Source organism: Notamacropus eugenii, chromosome 3 (genome assembly GCF_028372415.1).
Source record: "Notamacropus eugenii isolate mMacEug1 chromosome 3, mMacEug1.pri_v2, whole genome shotgun sequence".
NCBI classification, from domain to species: Eukaryota; Metazoa; Chordata; class Mammalia; order Diprotodontia; family Macropodidae; genus Notamacropus; species Notamacropus eugenii.
In genome coordinates, this window is record NC_092874.1 from 127061898 (window position 1) to 127079123 (window position 17226).

Sequence of the window (17226 nt, forward strand, 5' to 3'; positions counted from 1 at the left end):
TCATGGTGAGACTTGAATGTTGTTGTTGTAAGTACAAAGGACTGGGTAGGAGAATAAGGAGAGGAAAAAATGGGATAAAAAGAAAAAGGCTATCTTTATGAATATTTAAGTTGTGCACATATACCAAATTCAAGGAATAATTTTAAAAGACTCTTGTAGTTTTAAACTTACAAGGTTATCTTCATTCAGAAAGGCACGGATAAAAAAATATATATGTGAAGATGAAATAAGAAAAGGACAAGGTATAGAGGAATTCTGTGTCACCAAACCAAAGTACCCTTAGACATTCTCTGCGTTAGCAAACATTTGAGCTCATGACATCCATGATAGGCAGTATTTTTTTTTTAAATATTTTATTACAAATCAGAATTTAGTTAAAAGACAACAATGTGAAGTAGCCTGGTTTTATTCACATTCTCATTTTCACACAGGAAAAAAAGCGAGGGTACTAAAAGTTATTGGCACTTGCCTATGCACTCATGGGCTACCAACCCCTCTATTTGAATTAGGAACAAGCTTTTCTCATTTCTGGGTCACATTTTGCAGAAGTGAAAACCTTAGAGACTTAAATTCTAAAAGTCCTTCTTGTAGCAAAGCATAGTAATTTTAAAAAACAAAATTAGGTCTCTTAGCAAGGTTCAAGTCTGTATCAGAAAAAAATCAATTTTGAAATTCAAAAATATTTTCTCTGTAAGCAAAGAATCTATATGTACTATAGTTGGCCAAACTGCTGAGATAAAATATGATATTTTGGCATCCTCTTTTACTGGTAGGCAAAGCTTTTGCTTTAACCATCAACAGTCTTACAAAAGAGCATTCAGACAAATTATTTCTAAAGTCACTCTCTCCATTTAAAAATATACATGATTATGGTTGTCATAAAACTGTCACAGAGATTGATTCACATTTCAAGAAAACTGTAGGCATGCATTACATGCCCATAAAAACAAAAGTTTATAAGAACAATTCCACAGTTAGAAAAATAAAAAACATGTAAGGATAAAAGTTCACAAACACTGAACAAGACTTTGAGCAAATTATATTTATCAAATTGCTATCAGGTTTTGGTTGATGTAAACCGGGTGTCTGTTGAAAGGAAGAGTAAGGCATACCATTTTCAGTGTCAGGGGTATCTTGAGCAGAAAAGTTCATATTAAAAATATATTTGATAGCAGTGGTCTCTGTACTATCACTGTCATTGTTTGAACTATCACCACTACCTATGCCATATTCATCAGATGCTACAGTAGAAACCAGCTGATCTTCTAAGCCAGTAGAGTCCAAGGAAAGAAAATTCTGAAGAGTAAAAGCAAACTGTTGTCTCCAGTTTGTGAGCTTGGATGTATGACCAATCCGTTTTGAATCTAAATAGGCTTCGATACAAATATCTTCTGAAATGCACACCTTGATGTCACAAACATTTTCTACAGTGACTTTTGTTTTACATCTGGAGCCTGCATAGCAGTTGCAATAAAATTTATCTGAGAATTCCTGTAGATCTTGAAGGTTGGGCTTTCCATAAATCACATATCTTCTGTCCTTCTGAGCTTGAATGATGAATCTCTTTGGGTTCAGATGAAGGTAGTCACTAGAATTCCAGTGTTTTCTAATGCAAACTCCTTGCTCCTGGCAAAGGACCTGGCTGCACATTTTGGCTGCAAGAGTGACATTGACAATGTAAGGGTTCAGTGTGGTCGTTATGTAATTGTCTAAGACTGTGCATGTTTTCTGTGAAGAAAAGAAATTAAGATCAAAAAAGTCAAAATGTGATAGGACAATTAATTTCAGGAATACTTTGGTTAGAGATCAAAAATAAACTTCTAAAGCAATATCAGAAAACTTAAAATGTCTTGCTTTATCAGAAATAAAGAGGATTGAAAACACTTGGAATAATTTTAACTATACTGGAACTTCTCAATCACTCCATATCAATGAGAAATATCAATATCCTGCAAGACTAAATCAGCCTTGGTCCTCACATGTCATCAGTCCCCCTTCCCCTCTGATTAAACCCTCTGACTTACAGAGTAGGATGATGCATTCTAAAACCTCCATTTAAGGAGAAGGCCCAGGACAGTCTTCTCCCCATTTCCCATTAACTGCAGTACTTTGGACTTCTTTGGACTTTTCCATCAGGCCTTCATTCTGGATACCTTCTTCTCCGCCCCCGCCCATCTTCCACACCACCTTTTACTTCCTTTTTCATATTGTTTTGTCCCATTAGATTGTAAGCTCCTGGAGGTCAGGTACTGTCTTTTTATATCCCTTTTTGTATCCCTGGCACTTAGCACAGAGGTGGCACATAGTAGGTACTTAAAAAGTATTTACTGACTGGTTGATTCTTACAAGCAAGTTTACTAAATTATTTCTAATACTCAAATGTGCACTTTTTGTGCAATTTCCTGAATCTCTGAACCATTAGCCACATTGAAGCCTAAACCAAATCTCTGCAAATGTCTCAGTGAAATGTTATAAGTAGAGAAATGTTATAAGAACAAGTTCAAGCAACTTTGGAGGGACTAGACAGTGCTCTAGATGGCCAACAAAGTGGGACAATGAGTACAGTTTACATGTGAGAGGTACCTAGTCCTAGATGGTAGAATATGAATGACAATCCAAGTGATTTATCTCAAAATTGGAAACAGATGCTCCCCAAACTTATTGATATAGCTTGAGTGACAGAAGCCTTTTCTCTGCATGATCAATAACTACTGATGAATTATCAAGCCATCCTGTTCTAATAGCAGACATAGAAGAGAGCACAGTGCTGAACTTTGAGTCATAAAACCTGAGTCTGAAGCCCCTTTCTGATACTTATCAACTGTATGACTTCAGACAAGTGACTGAACCTCTCTGGACCTCAGTTTCTCAACTGTTCCTCAACTAAAATCAAGCAGGTAAAGTAGAAAACTTCTCCAATCCCTCTAGCTCTACATCTATTAGTCTATGATCTGGCTATCATGATATAGCAAAAGGGAAAAGACCTCCTAAAATACTCACTTTAAGTCTAGATTTCAACTTCCTTTCTTCTCAAATTTCTCTAGTCAATGGAAATAACTCTCTCCTTGTACTTTGGCTTCCACTGAGAAGTTGGGATGGGCTAGGGTGCTCACAAAAGCAGGAAGAGCAAGGCTCTTGGCAAATTGGCAATCTTCTCTATAACAATACAGTACTTTCCTCCTTAATATCAACTAATTTCTCTTAACTAAATTCTCTAATTTCTCTCTTCTTGCCTGAAGAGAGACTATATAATTCCCAAAAGTATCCTTCCTATTATAAAGGTGTCAGTTAAGCATCATCTAATCATCTTCCTAAAGTTTCTGTTCTAATTGAACTGGTCTTCTTTCTGTCTCTAAAAGACACTCTATGCATTTTCACCTCCAAACATTTTGTTACGCCACTACTCTGTCTGAAACTCTCATATTGTTCTCTTTAGTTATTCATGTCCTACCTAATCTTTTAAGGCACAGTTCAAACCCATACTTTTTCATTAAAACTTGTCTGATTATACTTGCCTACTATGATATCTTAGAAGTTTATTAGTATTACCTGTTCTAAGTTTTCTGACATTGTGTAAGGTATTGAGCTGGGATTTTTTTGCATTGTTATTTAATTTTTCATATTTTTTTCCTCTACTGGATTTCAGTTTCCTAAAGAATGTGGATTATATTCTATTTCTCTCTGGCCATCCCAACACTTAAGCTCAGTGCTGTATATAGTTGGCATTCAATAAAATTTGTTGGTTAATTGCTTCTAATTACAATCAAAAGATTTAAAGAAGAGACTTTATGATTAAGCTACCTTTTTTTAAAAAAATGCACACACTTCCTTTGTTCAAAGAAAGATCAAAAGGAGTCATAGACAAATAGAACATGTTTGTAAGTTTGAAACCTATGTTGAATTTATTTGGTAAATATAAACAAAATAATTCCTTCTATGCACAATCCTAGTTTTCTATTCTACTATGTATATGGAAATGCTCAATTTAATATTTAAGCTGGAAATAGAAATAAATAACATTTTTAAAAGAAGAGACCTTAGAGTTTAGCCACAAAACTACTGAATTTTACAAAAGCACAAAATACTGAAGATTGACAGCACCTCAGAAGTCAAGTCCAACTCATAACTGAGCAAAAATCTATTCCTCAGCATCATTGATAAATGTTCACCTACCTTCTGTTAAAATAATTCCAGGAGGCAGAAAACCACTACTTTCCAAGGCAGCACAATAAAAGTTTAAATAGCTCTAATTGTTAGTATCTCCTTAAAACAACCCTAAAGCCATCTCTCTGCAACTTCTACCCAACCCTAGTTCTGCCTTTGGGAACCAAACATACCCAGTTTGTTCACTCTTCAGTTTGTGGTTCATAGATTGATTGATTGACTGTTTGGGTAGCCAAATGAGACACATGATAAAGGGCATATCTGGTCCATCTAATTCCCTGGAGAGCATCTATATGGTAACAAGTGCTTCTATGTCCCTACTATCCCTTTTGGTCTCATGATCAATGAGTAAAAATCAGTATTTCACCTACCTCTTTTCTAGCTGCCTACATATAACTCCTTTGTGCTTATCACTGGGGCGGTTAAGTCCCTTTATCCCATTAAGAAATCCTGGCCTATCAGTGTAACTTAGATAAGTTCACTCACACATTAACACTTACATGGTGTAATAATATAACTAATACTTTTAAATGACAGAATTATAGAATAAAGACCAGCGAAGAGATGGGGAAAAGAATAAAAGGATGATCTGGCAAAGGATAAAAGTACAGGTACTGTGACAGCATACAAAGACATTTGGGAGAAGCCTTGTGATACTTGGAAATCAGTTAGAAATATATAGAACTTATGCTACTGAGGAAAAGTAGAAAATGTTCTTTCTACAAAAAAATTGCAACTTTAATTCTCAGGATAAAAATTCTCCTCAATCATTATGTAAGTGAGCGAAATAGCTCCTTGAAAAATGTTTTACTTTTCTTATAACCTCTTTGCATTATAGACTCCTTTGTCCACGTGGTGAACACTATTGACTCTTGCTCAGAGTAAGGCTTTTAAATGTACAAAATTAAATACATAGGATTATGAGGAAAACCATTTATATTGAAATAGTTATCAAGAAAAACTTAGATGTAGTAACACCAAGGTTAAGAATCTCTGACATGAAGATAAAGAACTTAGCATATATTCAAAGAGTTCTGTGATGTGCCCTTTGCAATAATGATTAATACCTCTTGAGAATATTTCTCACCAATTCAATTTACCTTGCTTCGTGTTAAATTGAGACTTCCCCACATAATTATTCCAGAGACACCCAAAGCAACAGATTCTCCAATGGTATTTACAAGGTCACCCTAAAAACATTAATACAGGAATAAGTTGAGTATAGACAAAGAGAAAATACTGTACATAGATAGAACAGTGAAACAGACCTAAGTAGATTGACATCATAATTATAAGTACTTTTTCATTATCTGTTATATCCACCAATAGAACGTAAGCTTCTTGAGGACAATAATTGTTTTTCTTTAGACCATAAGATATTAAATTTATATCTGGACATCACCTTTCTGGTCTTTTAATCCAACACCTTAATTTTATACATGAAGAAATTTGGCTCCAAGATATTAGTGACTTAGCCCTGGTCCTACACCTAAAGTAGGCGAGCCAGGATTCAAATTCAGGTCCTATCCATCTCCCTTTCCACTAGTCAACATCACCTTGAACCATGCCTTGAACTTAGTAGGCATTTAATAAACGTTTGTTAAATAAATGTAGTATTTTCTACCACTTCCACCAAAAGACCATAGGATAGTCATGAGCAAATTGTGATTTTGTTATAATCATTATTGATAACAATCTTTTGCGATAGATAATTTCTCATATATCAGTTTTTGCAAAAAATAAGCTTTTACAAATTCATACTTCATCCAATTACTTCTTGGAGGGCTGCCTTGTATATTTATACATGCATATGTATTGGCATCTTTTTCCATAATTGTTTACTTAACAAAGTTACAAAGATCTCTCTGAGGACATTAAACAAAATTTTTAAAACATATTTTTTCCCCTCCATGCCAAATAATGCCACTAAAAAACCTACACACATCCTCAAAGTCTATAAATTCCTAAACTGTTTTTCTAAGGTTCATTTCAAATGCTGAGTTTAGCTGTTTTCTAAAATAGATTTTAAGCACCATCACCGCCAGTTTGGCAGACTTCATCACGGTTTACTCACCTCAGAAAGATATTGAGATGTGGCATCATTAAAAACTGGACGTACGTATACAAAAATTGGAAGAGGTTTCTTGAAACGGACTACTTGAGAAACTCGAATAGCTTCCTTAATACGATTACGCACAAAGAATTTAGTCTTATATGAATGCTTTAGCTTCTTGGATATATAGATAGATGGGAAAAGTGCAGTGCTCTCTTTCCACAACCAATACAGCTCATTGTTTCTTGCTATTTCTACATCAAAGCAACTTCCATTGTAATGGGGACTTTTAAAGTTATAGTTATAGCAATCAGGGAAAAGGTAATAGCCCCATAAGTGATTTGGTCGCAGGGATTTCCCCAATTTTAAAGTCTCTTGCATAAAAATCCTTGCTGCCTTTTCAAAATCTTTTTGGGCAGCCTGCCAGGCCTCAGTGTTATTTAATTTGATATTTTGTTGATGAATCAGTTCAACAGACCGGAGCTGGTAAATGCTTTTTGGTTTCCAGTTCCTTACCCAATTAGGCCGCCAGTTTTCCCAGTCAATAATCGCCAAACCAACTGTATCTTCTTCTGGAATATAGTAGACAATGTCTTCCTTTGCTTTGGCTAAATGCTTTTTTAAAGAAGCCATCTGGGGGATTCCCTCATTCAAAGCTTTACCTGTTTTTTCATTTATATAAGGATAGTAGCCAAGCCTGTCCGTGTAAAACATGGTGATACGCTGATTTGTAGCTTTCTTTAAAGTGCTTCCAACAAAGGAAAAGAGGCTGAGATCCAATGGTAACTTAAACTTCTCAGCACAGATTTCAGTGGGAGCATTCCAACCCATGATAAAAGGAAGGTCTGGGACAATAGGGGGTGCTCGAAAAGTCAGCACCCTATAGAAAGGAAGCAGAAGAATGATAATCACTAGGTAGTATGTTTTGCTGCAGATCATATAACTCCCAATGAAAATGTGGGTCATTTTTGGTATTCCCATTGCAGAATCACCACCAAATTGAATTCACCGTGTTTCTATTCCCTTTGTCTTAGCTGATATCTCGGACAAAATCTAAAAGGGAAGAGAATAGAAAGGTTAATGCCAACCACTAGAAGTGGTGGGTTGGTATGATGTTCATACTATGCTCTGAAATTCAGCTGCTTTCCTCAAGGACATTATTTGCAATTTCTTTCACACATTATCCAAAAGAAAAATGTGATTAGCCATATTTCAGTATCAATGAATAAATGCTTTGCTAACCAGTCCCTCAGATTTAAGAACAAGATCTTTTTAAGATACTAGAAGGCAGAAGAAACAAATTCTTAGCCAGCAGTAGGAATAATTCTTTTTTTTCCAGCTGTATATAGGGATTTTGTCCAATGTTCTAAATAAGAATGTAAAATCCTTGAAAACAGAGCCTCCATCTCCTTCCTTTGTGATTTTCTTATTCCTGAAGTTGCCTGACAAATTGCTGGACACTAAATGAGCCCTGAAGAAAAGGGTTTAGTCAGGGGAACTCCCCTCAACAACTAGACGGGTTTACAAGACCTATTCATTATCTGGGGTAAGAAAAGCACCTCCCCAGTAAACACTGTGAACATACTTATTGGTACCTACTTAAGTCAGTGGCTAGAGCGGCCCATCGGAATTCAAGTGCTTGCTCCCATTGAAAAAAATTAACCTGAACTCAAAAGCATAATTTGAAAACTACAGTGATCATACTCTCTACAATCTCTCTTTTAACCCCTTAAATAATCAATGTCCCAAAAAAACTGAAAGTTAGAGGCATTTGCTGACATCCCTAATTCTAGACAGCTTTCTGAAAACATGAATAAGTTCTTAACAGTTGGTTCCCCTTATTTATCTCTTTGGTTCCTGAGGCGGAGTTCTTCAATGCTCACCAAAAAAGCGTCTATTGGAGTAGGTACCACTTCCAAAAACAAAGTTTAACAAAGGTTTGTTTGAATAAACAAAAGTTTATCTAGCTTTGTGGACTGTTTCTAGTTTACCTTAGCGCTTGCAAGCCTCACTCTAGACTACTAAACACAAAGGGAGAGAAAAAGCTTATAAAAGTCAAACAAATAACTAATAGCCAATTAAAAAGATAAATGGGGAAAAGGAGGAAGCAAGCTTTACTTCCAAAGAAGGAAAGTATTCCTGACAAGCCACCAAGATATAATTTGTGGCCCAAGCTTCTCTGCTCCCCTAGACCTCCAAAAAGGGAAAGTATTACAGACAAACCACGATACAATCTGTGGGGCAGGGCTCTCTGCTCACATGAATCACAATAGCTAGCCTTGGGATAGTACTTTAAGATCTGCAAAGTATTTACATATATAATTCCACTTTATCTTCCCAACAATCCTGTGAGGTAGATATAATTCTTATCTTCACTTTACAAATGAAGAAACTAAGGGTTTGGAGAAGGCAGGACTTGCCCAGGGTCACACAACTAGCAAGTGTGTGAGATAGGATTTGAATTTGGATCTTCCCATCTTAAGGTCGGTCCAATGCATTGTCCACTTTGTTTTACTAAGTATTACATTCCCTTTGGCTACTTGCTCCCATCCTGAGGTGACTCTAGTAAATCTCCAAATATAGCTTCCATAAAAATGGATAACAGGGTTTCTATCTCCCATAAAAGCACTCATGTTAATAAATACATATCAGGTAGATGACAGCCTTTCTTTCTTAGGGTCATAAGTTTAGTGCTAGAAGGGAACTTATAGGCCATTCAGATCTCACCTAATGAGTTAGACTAAGTGGCCTTCAAGCACTAAATCTATAATCCCTCTATTTTCAAAAATAAAAAAATCTAATTTACAGATATGGAAACTGAGGCCCAAAAAAGTTAAATACCCTCTTAAGAGGCAGTAAGTGACAAAGGTAGGATCTGAACCCAGCTCTTCCTAACCCCAGTTCTCTTTCCTTTCCACTACTTGCAGAAGGCAAAGAGGATGTACAGGGTGCCTAAAAACAAATAAAGCCCTCACAATAACCCTTGAATTCTCCCTTGAAAGGGGACTGTATTAACACAAATCACAGAGTGCACTATTAAGTCTCTGAAGGTGTGAGTCGGACACTGAGAAAAAGGGCTTTATATTAGCCTAGGACACACAATTCATCACTGCTGGGTTTTATCAGACCTGAATTTTCCAAATAACTCCTGGTATTAAGAGCAGTTGCACCCAGCCAGCAATGGAGATCTCCATGTCTGAGACTCCTTCACTTTTAGCCTCTCCTTGCTGCTGCACCTGTATAGATCCAGGGTACAAGAGGGTGACTCTACTTCTCTCTTTAATGGTCAGTGCTTCAGCCACATGGTCAGAGCCACTTTGCATCTTCCCTCTACACTCACTGTCCAAGCCAAAAGAGTTAACACAGTGCCTGGCACTTGTAGTTCAGTCACATCTGACTCTCTGTGATCCCATTATGGGATTTTCTTGGCAAAGATACTGAAGTGGTTTGCCATTTCCTTCTCCAGGTCATTTTACAGATGAGAAATCTGAGGCAAACAGGGTTAAGTGACTTGCCCAGGGTCACACAGTTAGTAAGTATCTGAGGGCAGATTCGAACTCATGAAGAGGAGGCTTGCTCAGTCCAGGCCCATGCTCTATCCACTGTACCACCCAGCTGCCCACCCTGCACTTTGTTAGAGTTTAATAAATATTTCTGAAGATGAAAATCAATCAGAAGTTAGTTGTTTTTGTACCTCTGTATTCACCTTCGTCTCTTGCAGTCTCTGGTTTCCTTAAAAACTCAACCCTTCTGTGTGTTTGTGATTTTATCAATAGAGGTAGTAAAAGTACTCAATTCCTGAGAAAATTTACAAAATTTCTACCAAAAAATTAATTACCCCATAGAGCCAGCCTAAGTGGTAAACTTTCCTAACTTAGTGAAATTAGTCTTCAGATAAATTTGACATTTTGGGTTATACTTAGAGAAACAGGAAACAAACCAAAAATAACATTTTCTAGAATTCTCTCACCTTGATTAAGAGGTGAAATAAGTTAGAAGATATAGAAATCCTCTTACAATATCCAAATGTTCTGACAAAAGAAATTTAATGACTTTGGATGACTTCATTCCCTTAAATCTTGTAGCAATGTACTCTCTTATGCTAAACATTAAAAATAGTTTTACAGCTTCAAGGTTCTTGTTAAAGAACCAATGAAGGGGATAATAAATGTTCCACTTTTCTCCTTTTGTTCATAAATTTAAGTAAAATACCCTTCTGATGGTCAAAAAGTCAATGACTTTAAAATATAGTAATGTTAATTGGTCTAGGATTATCTAGACATATTATGATAAATTGAAAGGCCTTGAGTCCAAGAACAAAGAATTAGATATCTATCTTTCACAGTTGATATTTGCAACGGTTTCTTATAAGAAGACTGTTGAAATGGTCTTAGTTTCCAGTGGAAAAATACAAGTATTAGATAAAATTAGGTTGCTAATACATTGATCTAGGATTGTACAATTCCAGTTAGAAGAGTTTTTTCCTCTCAAGATAGGGTAATTTTTCCCTAAGGAAGAGGTGGCCTTCACCCTGTACTATAGCACTGGGGTAGAGAGGCTGGGGCTCAGAATTCAAAGGATGTTGACAACCTTATTTCCCTGTAATTCCCCAAGCTCTCTAGTGGTAACCTTGCACTAGCGTCCCAGGATCTGGCTCTTAGGAGTAGCATAGTACTCATACCTCAACTGAAGGTATGTTTTCTATTGCTTTCCCCAAAAGCAAAAATTCCTAACTTGTCTTCAACCAAGTTCAGTCCTCAGCTGTCCTGGTGTGACAGGAGAAGTCCCAGTCCATTCCCATCATTTTCCCACAGCAAAGATTAATTTTTCCCTAAAGAGCAACACAATACACCCAGAACTTGACTGGTCTACTTGTCTTTTCCAAATTCCCCCTTAATGCCAATCCCTTTCCCTCTAATGATTATCTCTGAGATATATACATACATACATATGTACATATGTGTATATACATATACACATATATACTTGTATATGTACATATTTTTTACATAGTTGTTTTCATGTTCTTTCCCTCAATAGTGTGAACATCTTAAGCACTATCTTTTATCTTTCTTTGTATCCCAGCATTTAGTACAGAATAAGCATTTAATAAATGCTTGTTTTATGACTAGCCAATTATGTATGAGGAGAGCTCTCCACAGAGTAGGGTGTATGAGCCAGAGTGTGAGCAGGTACCTGCTCATACAGAATAATTCAGTGGGTGGAGGAGAAGACTTCCCAGTAGAGTAAAAGAGTTGACAAATCCAACATTCCCTGGTTATTTGACTGCCCGTAGAAGATGGACTCGCAGCATAATATAGATGAAAGTAAACTGGTCCATTCCATTCAGCAGCCAGATAAGCTCTCAGCTTTTGAGAGTTGTGCAAAGGAAGTATAGAGGCAACTAATGGAGCCGGTGGCCACAGATGTGATGAGATCTTTCCTGATGGGGATAGAGAGTGACTGACCACACCCAGGAACGCACCTAAGGATCTCCAGTCCAGAGACTGGATAAGGTTCCTGCTGCCATCAGAGACATGAGATAGGAAAATGAGAACAGAAGTAATGGAGAGACTTGGGAACACCCACCACTGGTTACAAAAATAAAAATCTTAATTGTTCCATTACTGCTCTCAGAAGGAATGTGATTCCCTGCCCTGACAGAACAGGGGGTGGACAGGTCTTCTCCAACTAGGAGATGGGGTATTTGCATGAAAAATTCAAACAGCAACCTAATGAGTCACTGTAGAAATAGCTCCAGGGCATATGATCAAATTGAACCTATGCTGAGCATAGTCTGCAGCTGAGTGCTATAGGCTAGGGAAGCTTTCAGAGGACTTAAAGTTAACTGCCTTTATTAATGCCTCCAGGCAGGGACCACCCCCCAAAGATTTGTATCATCTGACGGGGGCGGGGGGGGGGGGGGGGGGGGGGGGGGGGAGTCAAAATTTCAATAAAGAATACACAACAATTATTTGGATCCAGCTTTTAATCATTAAGGCATTTCAACACAACAAATATTTATTGACAAGGTATCCCAGAGTCTCAGAACAAAATCTTTAATGGAATGTGCTACAGTGAGAGATAGAAGACCTTATTCCATACATTTTTTTAAAAATGATTCTTTTCTAAGCTATTTAGAGTTGTGTCAGTACTATGATTTTATGTATTAAAATGGACATGGTAATGGTGTGGCAGGGGTTTATCTTCATGCTCTGTACTGAATAGTTCCTGCACTTTCTGTATTGTCTCTTGGTGATCTCATCAATTCCTGTGGATACAACTAGCATTCCCACGCAGATGACTCCCATATCTACCTATCCATCCCTCAAAACTTTCTGGAAATTTAGTCTCACATCTCCAACTATCTGCTGGATATTTTTTTCATGGAAGAAATGGATCATGACATATTAGTTGAATACTAAGATGTGAAAAATTAGCCATGATCTCAGTCCTGCTACTACTGTACATTGTATATGCTAAGATTCTTCTCCTCAATTCCCTAACCACAGAGAAGATTAAAGGAAAGGCTACCAGAAATATTGGGTGCATTGCTGGGAAGCAAACCAGATCTAGCAGAAAAAGAAGTAACCCAAGAGTGATGAAACTTCAGCTCTAACCCTGGTTATGTACATTTCTTAGGACCAAGGTTATGCTTCAGTTGTCTCATCTAATGCAAAGAAGCAATAAGATATGGTGGAAAGATCATTGATCTTGAAGTCAAAGGACCTGGATGGAAATTTCAACTCCAATATGGACTAGTTATAGAGCCACCTCCTATCTATATGATACTGGCCAACTCGATACTCTCAGTTTCCTCGCTTGTAATATGGAGATAATAATATATTTACTGTATACCTAAGTGGAGTATTTAGTTCATTTCAAGAAGCACTTATTAAATGATTTGAATTGTTTTGTTTTTATTGATTTTTTAAAAAAAAAAACATTACCAGTTTCCTTCAATATCTCTCTCCTGACCCCTCCCAGAGAGTTATTCTACATAACAAAAGTTTTCTAAAGACAAAAACAGAAAAAGAGGAAAAAATCAGCATAACTGATCAATACATAAAAAAAACTCTTGAAAATATATGCAATGTTGGAGCAGCTAGATAGTACAGTGGATACAGCACTGGCCCTGGAATCAGACAGAGCTGAGTTCAAATCCAGTTTCACACCCTTACTAGTGTGTGACTCTAGGAAGTCACTGAACCTGGATTATCTATGCATGCTCACGCTTGCATACACACACACACACACACACACACACACACACACACACACACACACCATATTGCTTTCCTTCTCAATGAGGGGGGAGGGGAGGGAGGAAGAGAATTTGGAACTCAAAATTAAAAAAAAAAACAAATATTAATTGTTTTTACCTGTAATTGGGGGAAAATAAAATATCAAATAATTTTAAAATAAAAATATATTTAAGGTACAACATTTATACACCTCTTTATTAAGTGTTTTTCTTGTGCAGAGCACTGTGCTAGTCTCTAGAATATATAAAATTCAGGAGGTCTCAGACTTAATGAAGCTGGATGAGTAGATCTACTAACTTCTATTTTCATGAGCAGACAACTAGGCAGCACTTGGAGCCTCAGTGCCTTGGAGCACATCATCAGAAAGCAGAGACTGAGGTCTAGGCCACTCTAGAGCAGTACTGATGAGTCCATCAGGAAAGGACGTCTAACCCTGAGAAATTCCACTTCCCAGAATCTACTCTGTTATTTTTTCAGTCTACCTCCACTTGTTCTTGCCCATCTGAATTCCTTTCCCAGTATGTTCTCCTGGGTGTTATGCAGAAGGGATAATGGATTGCCTCAGATCCTAATGAACTGATTATCACTCAGTGGAGGTCCACAAAAAGAGACTGGATGACTGCATGTCAAGCATGTAATAGAAAGAATTCCTGCTTAGGTCAAAATGGGATTAGATGATTTCAGAGGACTTTTCCAATTCTGTGATCTGTGCCTCTTTTTTCTGAGTTCTAAATCCTAAGGATAATAACATTACATTTATTAAATACTTTAAAGTTTATAAAGTGTCTTACAGTTGTTATCATTTTTGACTTTTGAAACCATTTCAGATTTCTGCCCAGATCAAGAGATTCCCCCTCCCCGGAGTAAATATTGTACGGAGGGAGATAGGGACTCAGTCACCACAAGTAGTGCCAACAAGTCTCTAGTTTCCAAAGAAGGCATTTTTATCCAAAGAAAGAAAACAATAAAATATGTACTCTATAATCACCAGCATGATATTTTTAAAAACAATAAGTTAATAATATCATTACTAGTTAATCAACAAATATTTATTAGATACCAACTATGTGCCAGACAGGAACTGTGCTAGACACTACAGATAGGGATAAGGATAGGGATCATCATAGAGACAGAGACAGAGATAGAGATGGAATAGGGATAAGGACAGAGAGAAATAGAGATGGGGATATAGGACTCCTGAATAACTCCCTCCATCAATGACGGGCTGGCACACTTCTCCACAATGTGTATGTAGTCTTGGAATTTTAGAGAGTTGCCTAGAGCAATGGGAGGGTAAGTGATTTACCTCTGATCATGCAGTCACTATATGTCACAGAATTAGTCTTCCTGGCTTTGAGGCCAGCCTCCTATCCACTATTAACACTGTCCCTTTAGTTACTTGGAGATCAAAGAAAAAAACAAAATAAAGTAGCTCCTGTCCTCAAAGAGCTTCCATTCTATTGGGGCAAACAGCACATGCGTATGAACACATAAAAATATATAAAATGTAAATACAAGGTCACTTGAAAGTCATTAGATGCTGGGGTAATAGGATGACACTTGAACAGAGCTTTGAGGGAAACTAGAGCTATAAAGAGTACAGATCAAGGCAGGAGGGTAACTTTCATAAGAAGAACTCATCCTCCATGTTAGACTTGGGAGATCCAGAGCTCACTCACTTGCCCCACAGAGAGCCACGAGATAATTACTAGACTAGCTCAACACCTCCACCATTATTATATCTGTAGGATTAATGGCTATGTTTCTTGGACATGTTATGCAAATCATCTTCTCTCGGCAACAGGCAAAGTACATTGTCTGATATGGTTGTGTGATGGTAATTGGAATCCTATTACTTACTTTTATGTAAATGAATTCCAGCTACATCAAAAATATGGCAGACTTGGAGGAATTCAGTTTAGAATTAGCACTTGCCAATGGGTCCCATTACCCACATGCAAAGATTTTTCACATTTTAAAAATGTAAATTTTTGTCAATTTGTTTTGACAATTGTTTTAATTTTCTTCAGTATGAATTTTAAACTTTAAAACTGTCTATTTTAATAAATGTGTTTACCCCCCCCAAAAAAGCTAGAAACCAGAGGAACAGCAAAGAGGCCTGTTGGACTGAATTTCAGAGTCTGTATAATGGGTTAATATATATTAGCCCTAGAAAGGTAGGTTCCACAAACTATTAGCATACTGTCAAACAAAGTAGTAGTAGAGGTGTAAATATGGACATAGCAGTTCAACAAAATATCACTGTCTGTATAACCATAATCCCCATCTGTTACTGAATAAAAATATATAAAACCATCTGCTGCATGTAAACAAATTAAAAAGTTAATAAATATTATATTGGGTTCTCTCTATAAATCATAACAATTATCTTCTATTTTTAACAAGAGTTGGATAGAATTTTGCAATTAGGATATCCTCTGAAGCCTTTAAAACAGTATTGCACCTGTCCTACTGAAAAATCCTCCAAACAGGTCCACCTTTCCAGGGATGGCATGAAGATATTGCAGCTGTCAGAAATAATGTTTTTCTCCTAATTGTTTGAGGACAATCCAGGTGCCATAGTAGCGAGATATCGCTTATCTACTTTTTTAAACAGAAAGTTTAAAAGTTCATCAGCTTCAACCTCCTATTAATAAGCCAAGCTGCTCATCTCAAACATGTGAGCAATATGGTTTCAGAAAAAATATAGTTCCCAACGCAAACTTGGAACAAACTCCAAATGCAATCAGAAATAGTACAAGAAGAAGAAAGTCTGGTAAGGTTGGTGGAGGGTTTGATTAAGAATTTTTTTTTCCAAGTGAAAATTTGAACTGGTTTAAAGTTGCTTCACTATATATTATAATAACTGGTCTCTATCCAGAAGACATAACAGAATGCACCTCCTTCCCCTTCTTTTTTAGAGATGGATAGAGCATTATGATTATACAACGCTACTTGTTAGTTATTAAACTGCAAGCCTTCTGATGTCCACTTCCACAAGCAAACTTCATGTCTTTTACAAGATTAAGTGCCTTTTTTTATTGTCTATCTTTTGATACAGTAGAAGCTATGGGTGGAGGTAGGAGGGCTGGTCCCATACACGCCAGTCTTTCCCCCATCCCCACCAAGTTTCATCCTGCGGTTTTGCCCTACCCAGGTGTCCCTCTCACCCTCAGCCGTTGACTTTGCCAACCCACCAGTGGGAACCAGGGTGCAGGCCAGGGTCATAGATTTATTTTAGCATTTGTGTATTCTTTAACCATTTAACATATATAAAATTATGCTACCATTTTTATTAGATTCATCTTTTTTGTGTGTCACTGATGAATTTTTTTAGCATCTGGCCATCGATTCCATTTTTCTCATAAGCCATGTGGTTTTCACTGTGATTTTTTTTGTTTTTTATTTATTTTATTTTTTAATTATTTATTTTATTTTTTTATTTTGCATAGCTAAGTGATTTTGAAGAATGTTGAAGAATGCGTATGACACGTTATAGCAACACTGATGCTCTCTCTAACAAGAATTCTGTAACAATGAAAAGGTCACAATTGCAAATTATTGTGAAATCTCTACACTAACATTTTAACACTGTATCACATCACATCTCATTTCCTAAAGTCCTTAAAAATCCTGTTTCAGGAACTGGACTAGAAAATACAGCATAACTTTTTGTAGGAGCAAAGAACTGGAGACAAAGTGGATGTCCATCAACTGGAAAATGCTAAGGAAGTTGTGGAGCAT

At 36.8% G+C, this 17226-nt stretch overlaps 1 protein-coding gene across 3 annotated transcripts in view; it reads right to left on the reverse strand.

Moving 5' to 3' along the window:
• Positions 1-390: 390 nt before the first annotated feature.
• The window catches only part of LOC140533291 (hyaluronidase PH-20-like), a 56154-nt gene continuing 39318 nt past the window's right edge, over positions 391-17226 (reverse strand). For all 3 annotated transcript variants that reach the window (XM_072652849.1, XM_072652848.1, XM_072652847.1), the window contains 3 exons: positions 6239-7270; positions 5265-5354; positions 391-1728 (listed from right to left, as the gene is read on the reverse strand). In XM_072652849.1, the coding sequence (XP_072508950.1) occupies positions 955-1728; positions 5265-5354; positions 6239-7198 (1824 nt within the window). In that variant the 5' untranslated portion in view covers positions 7199-7270 and the 3' untranslated portion in view covers positions 391-954. The remainder of the gene's footprint in view (positions 1729-5264; positions 5355-6238; positions 7271-17226) is intronic.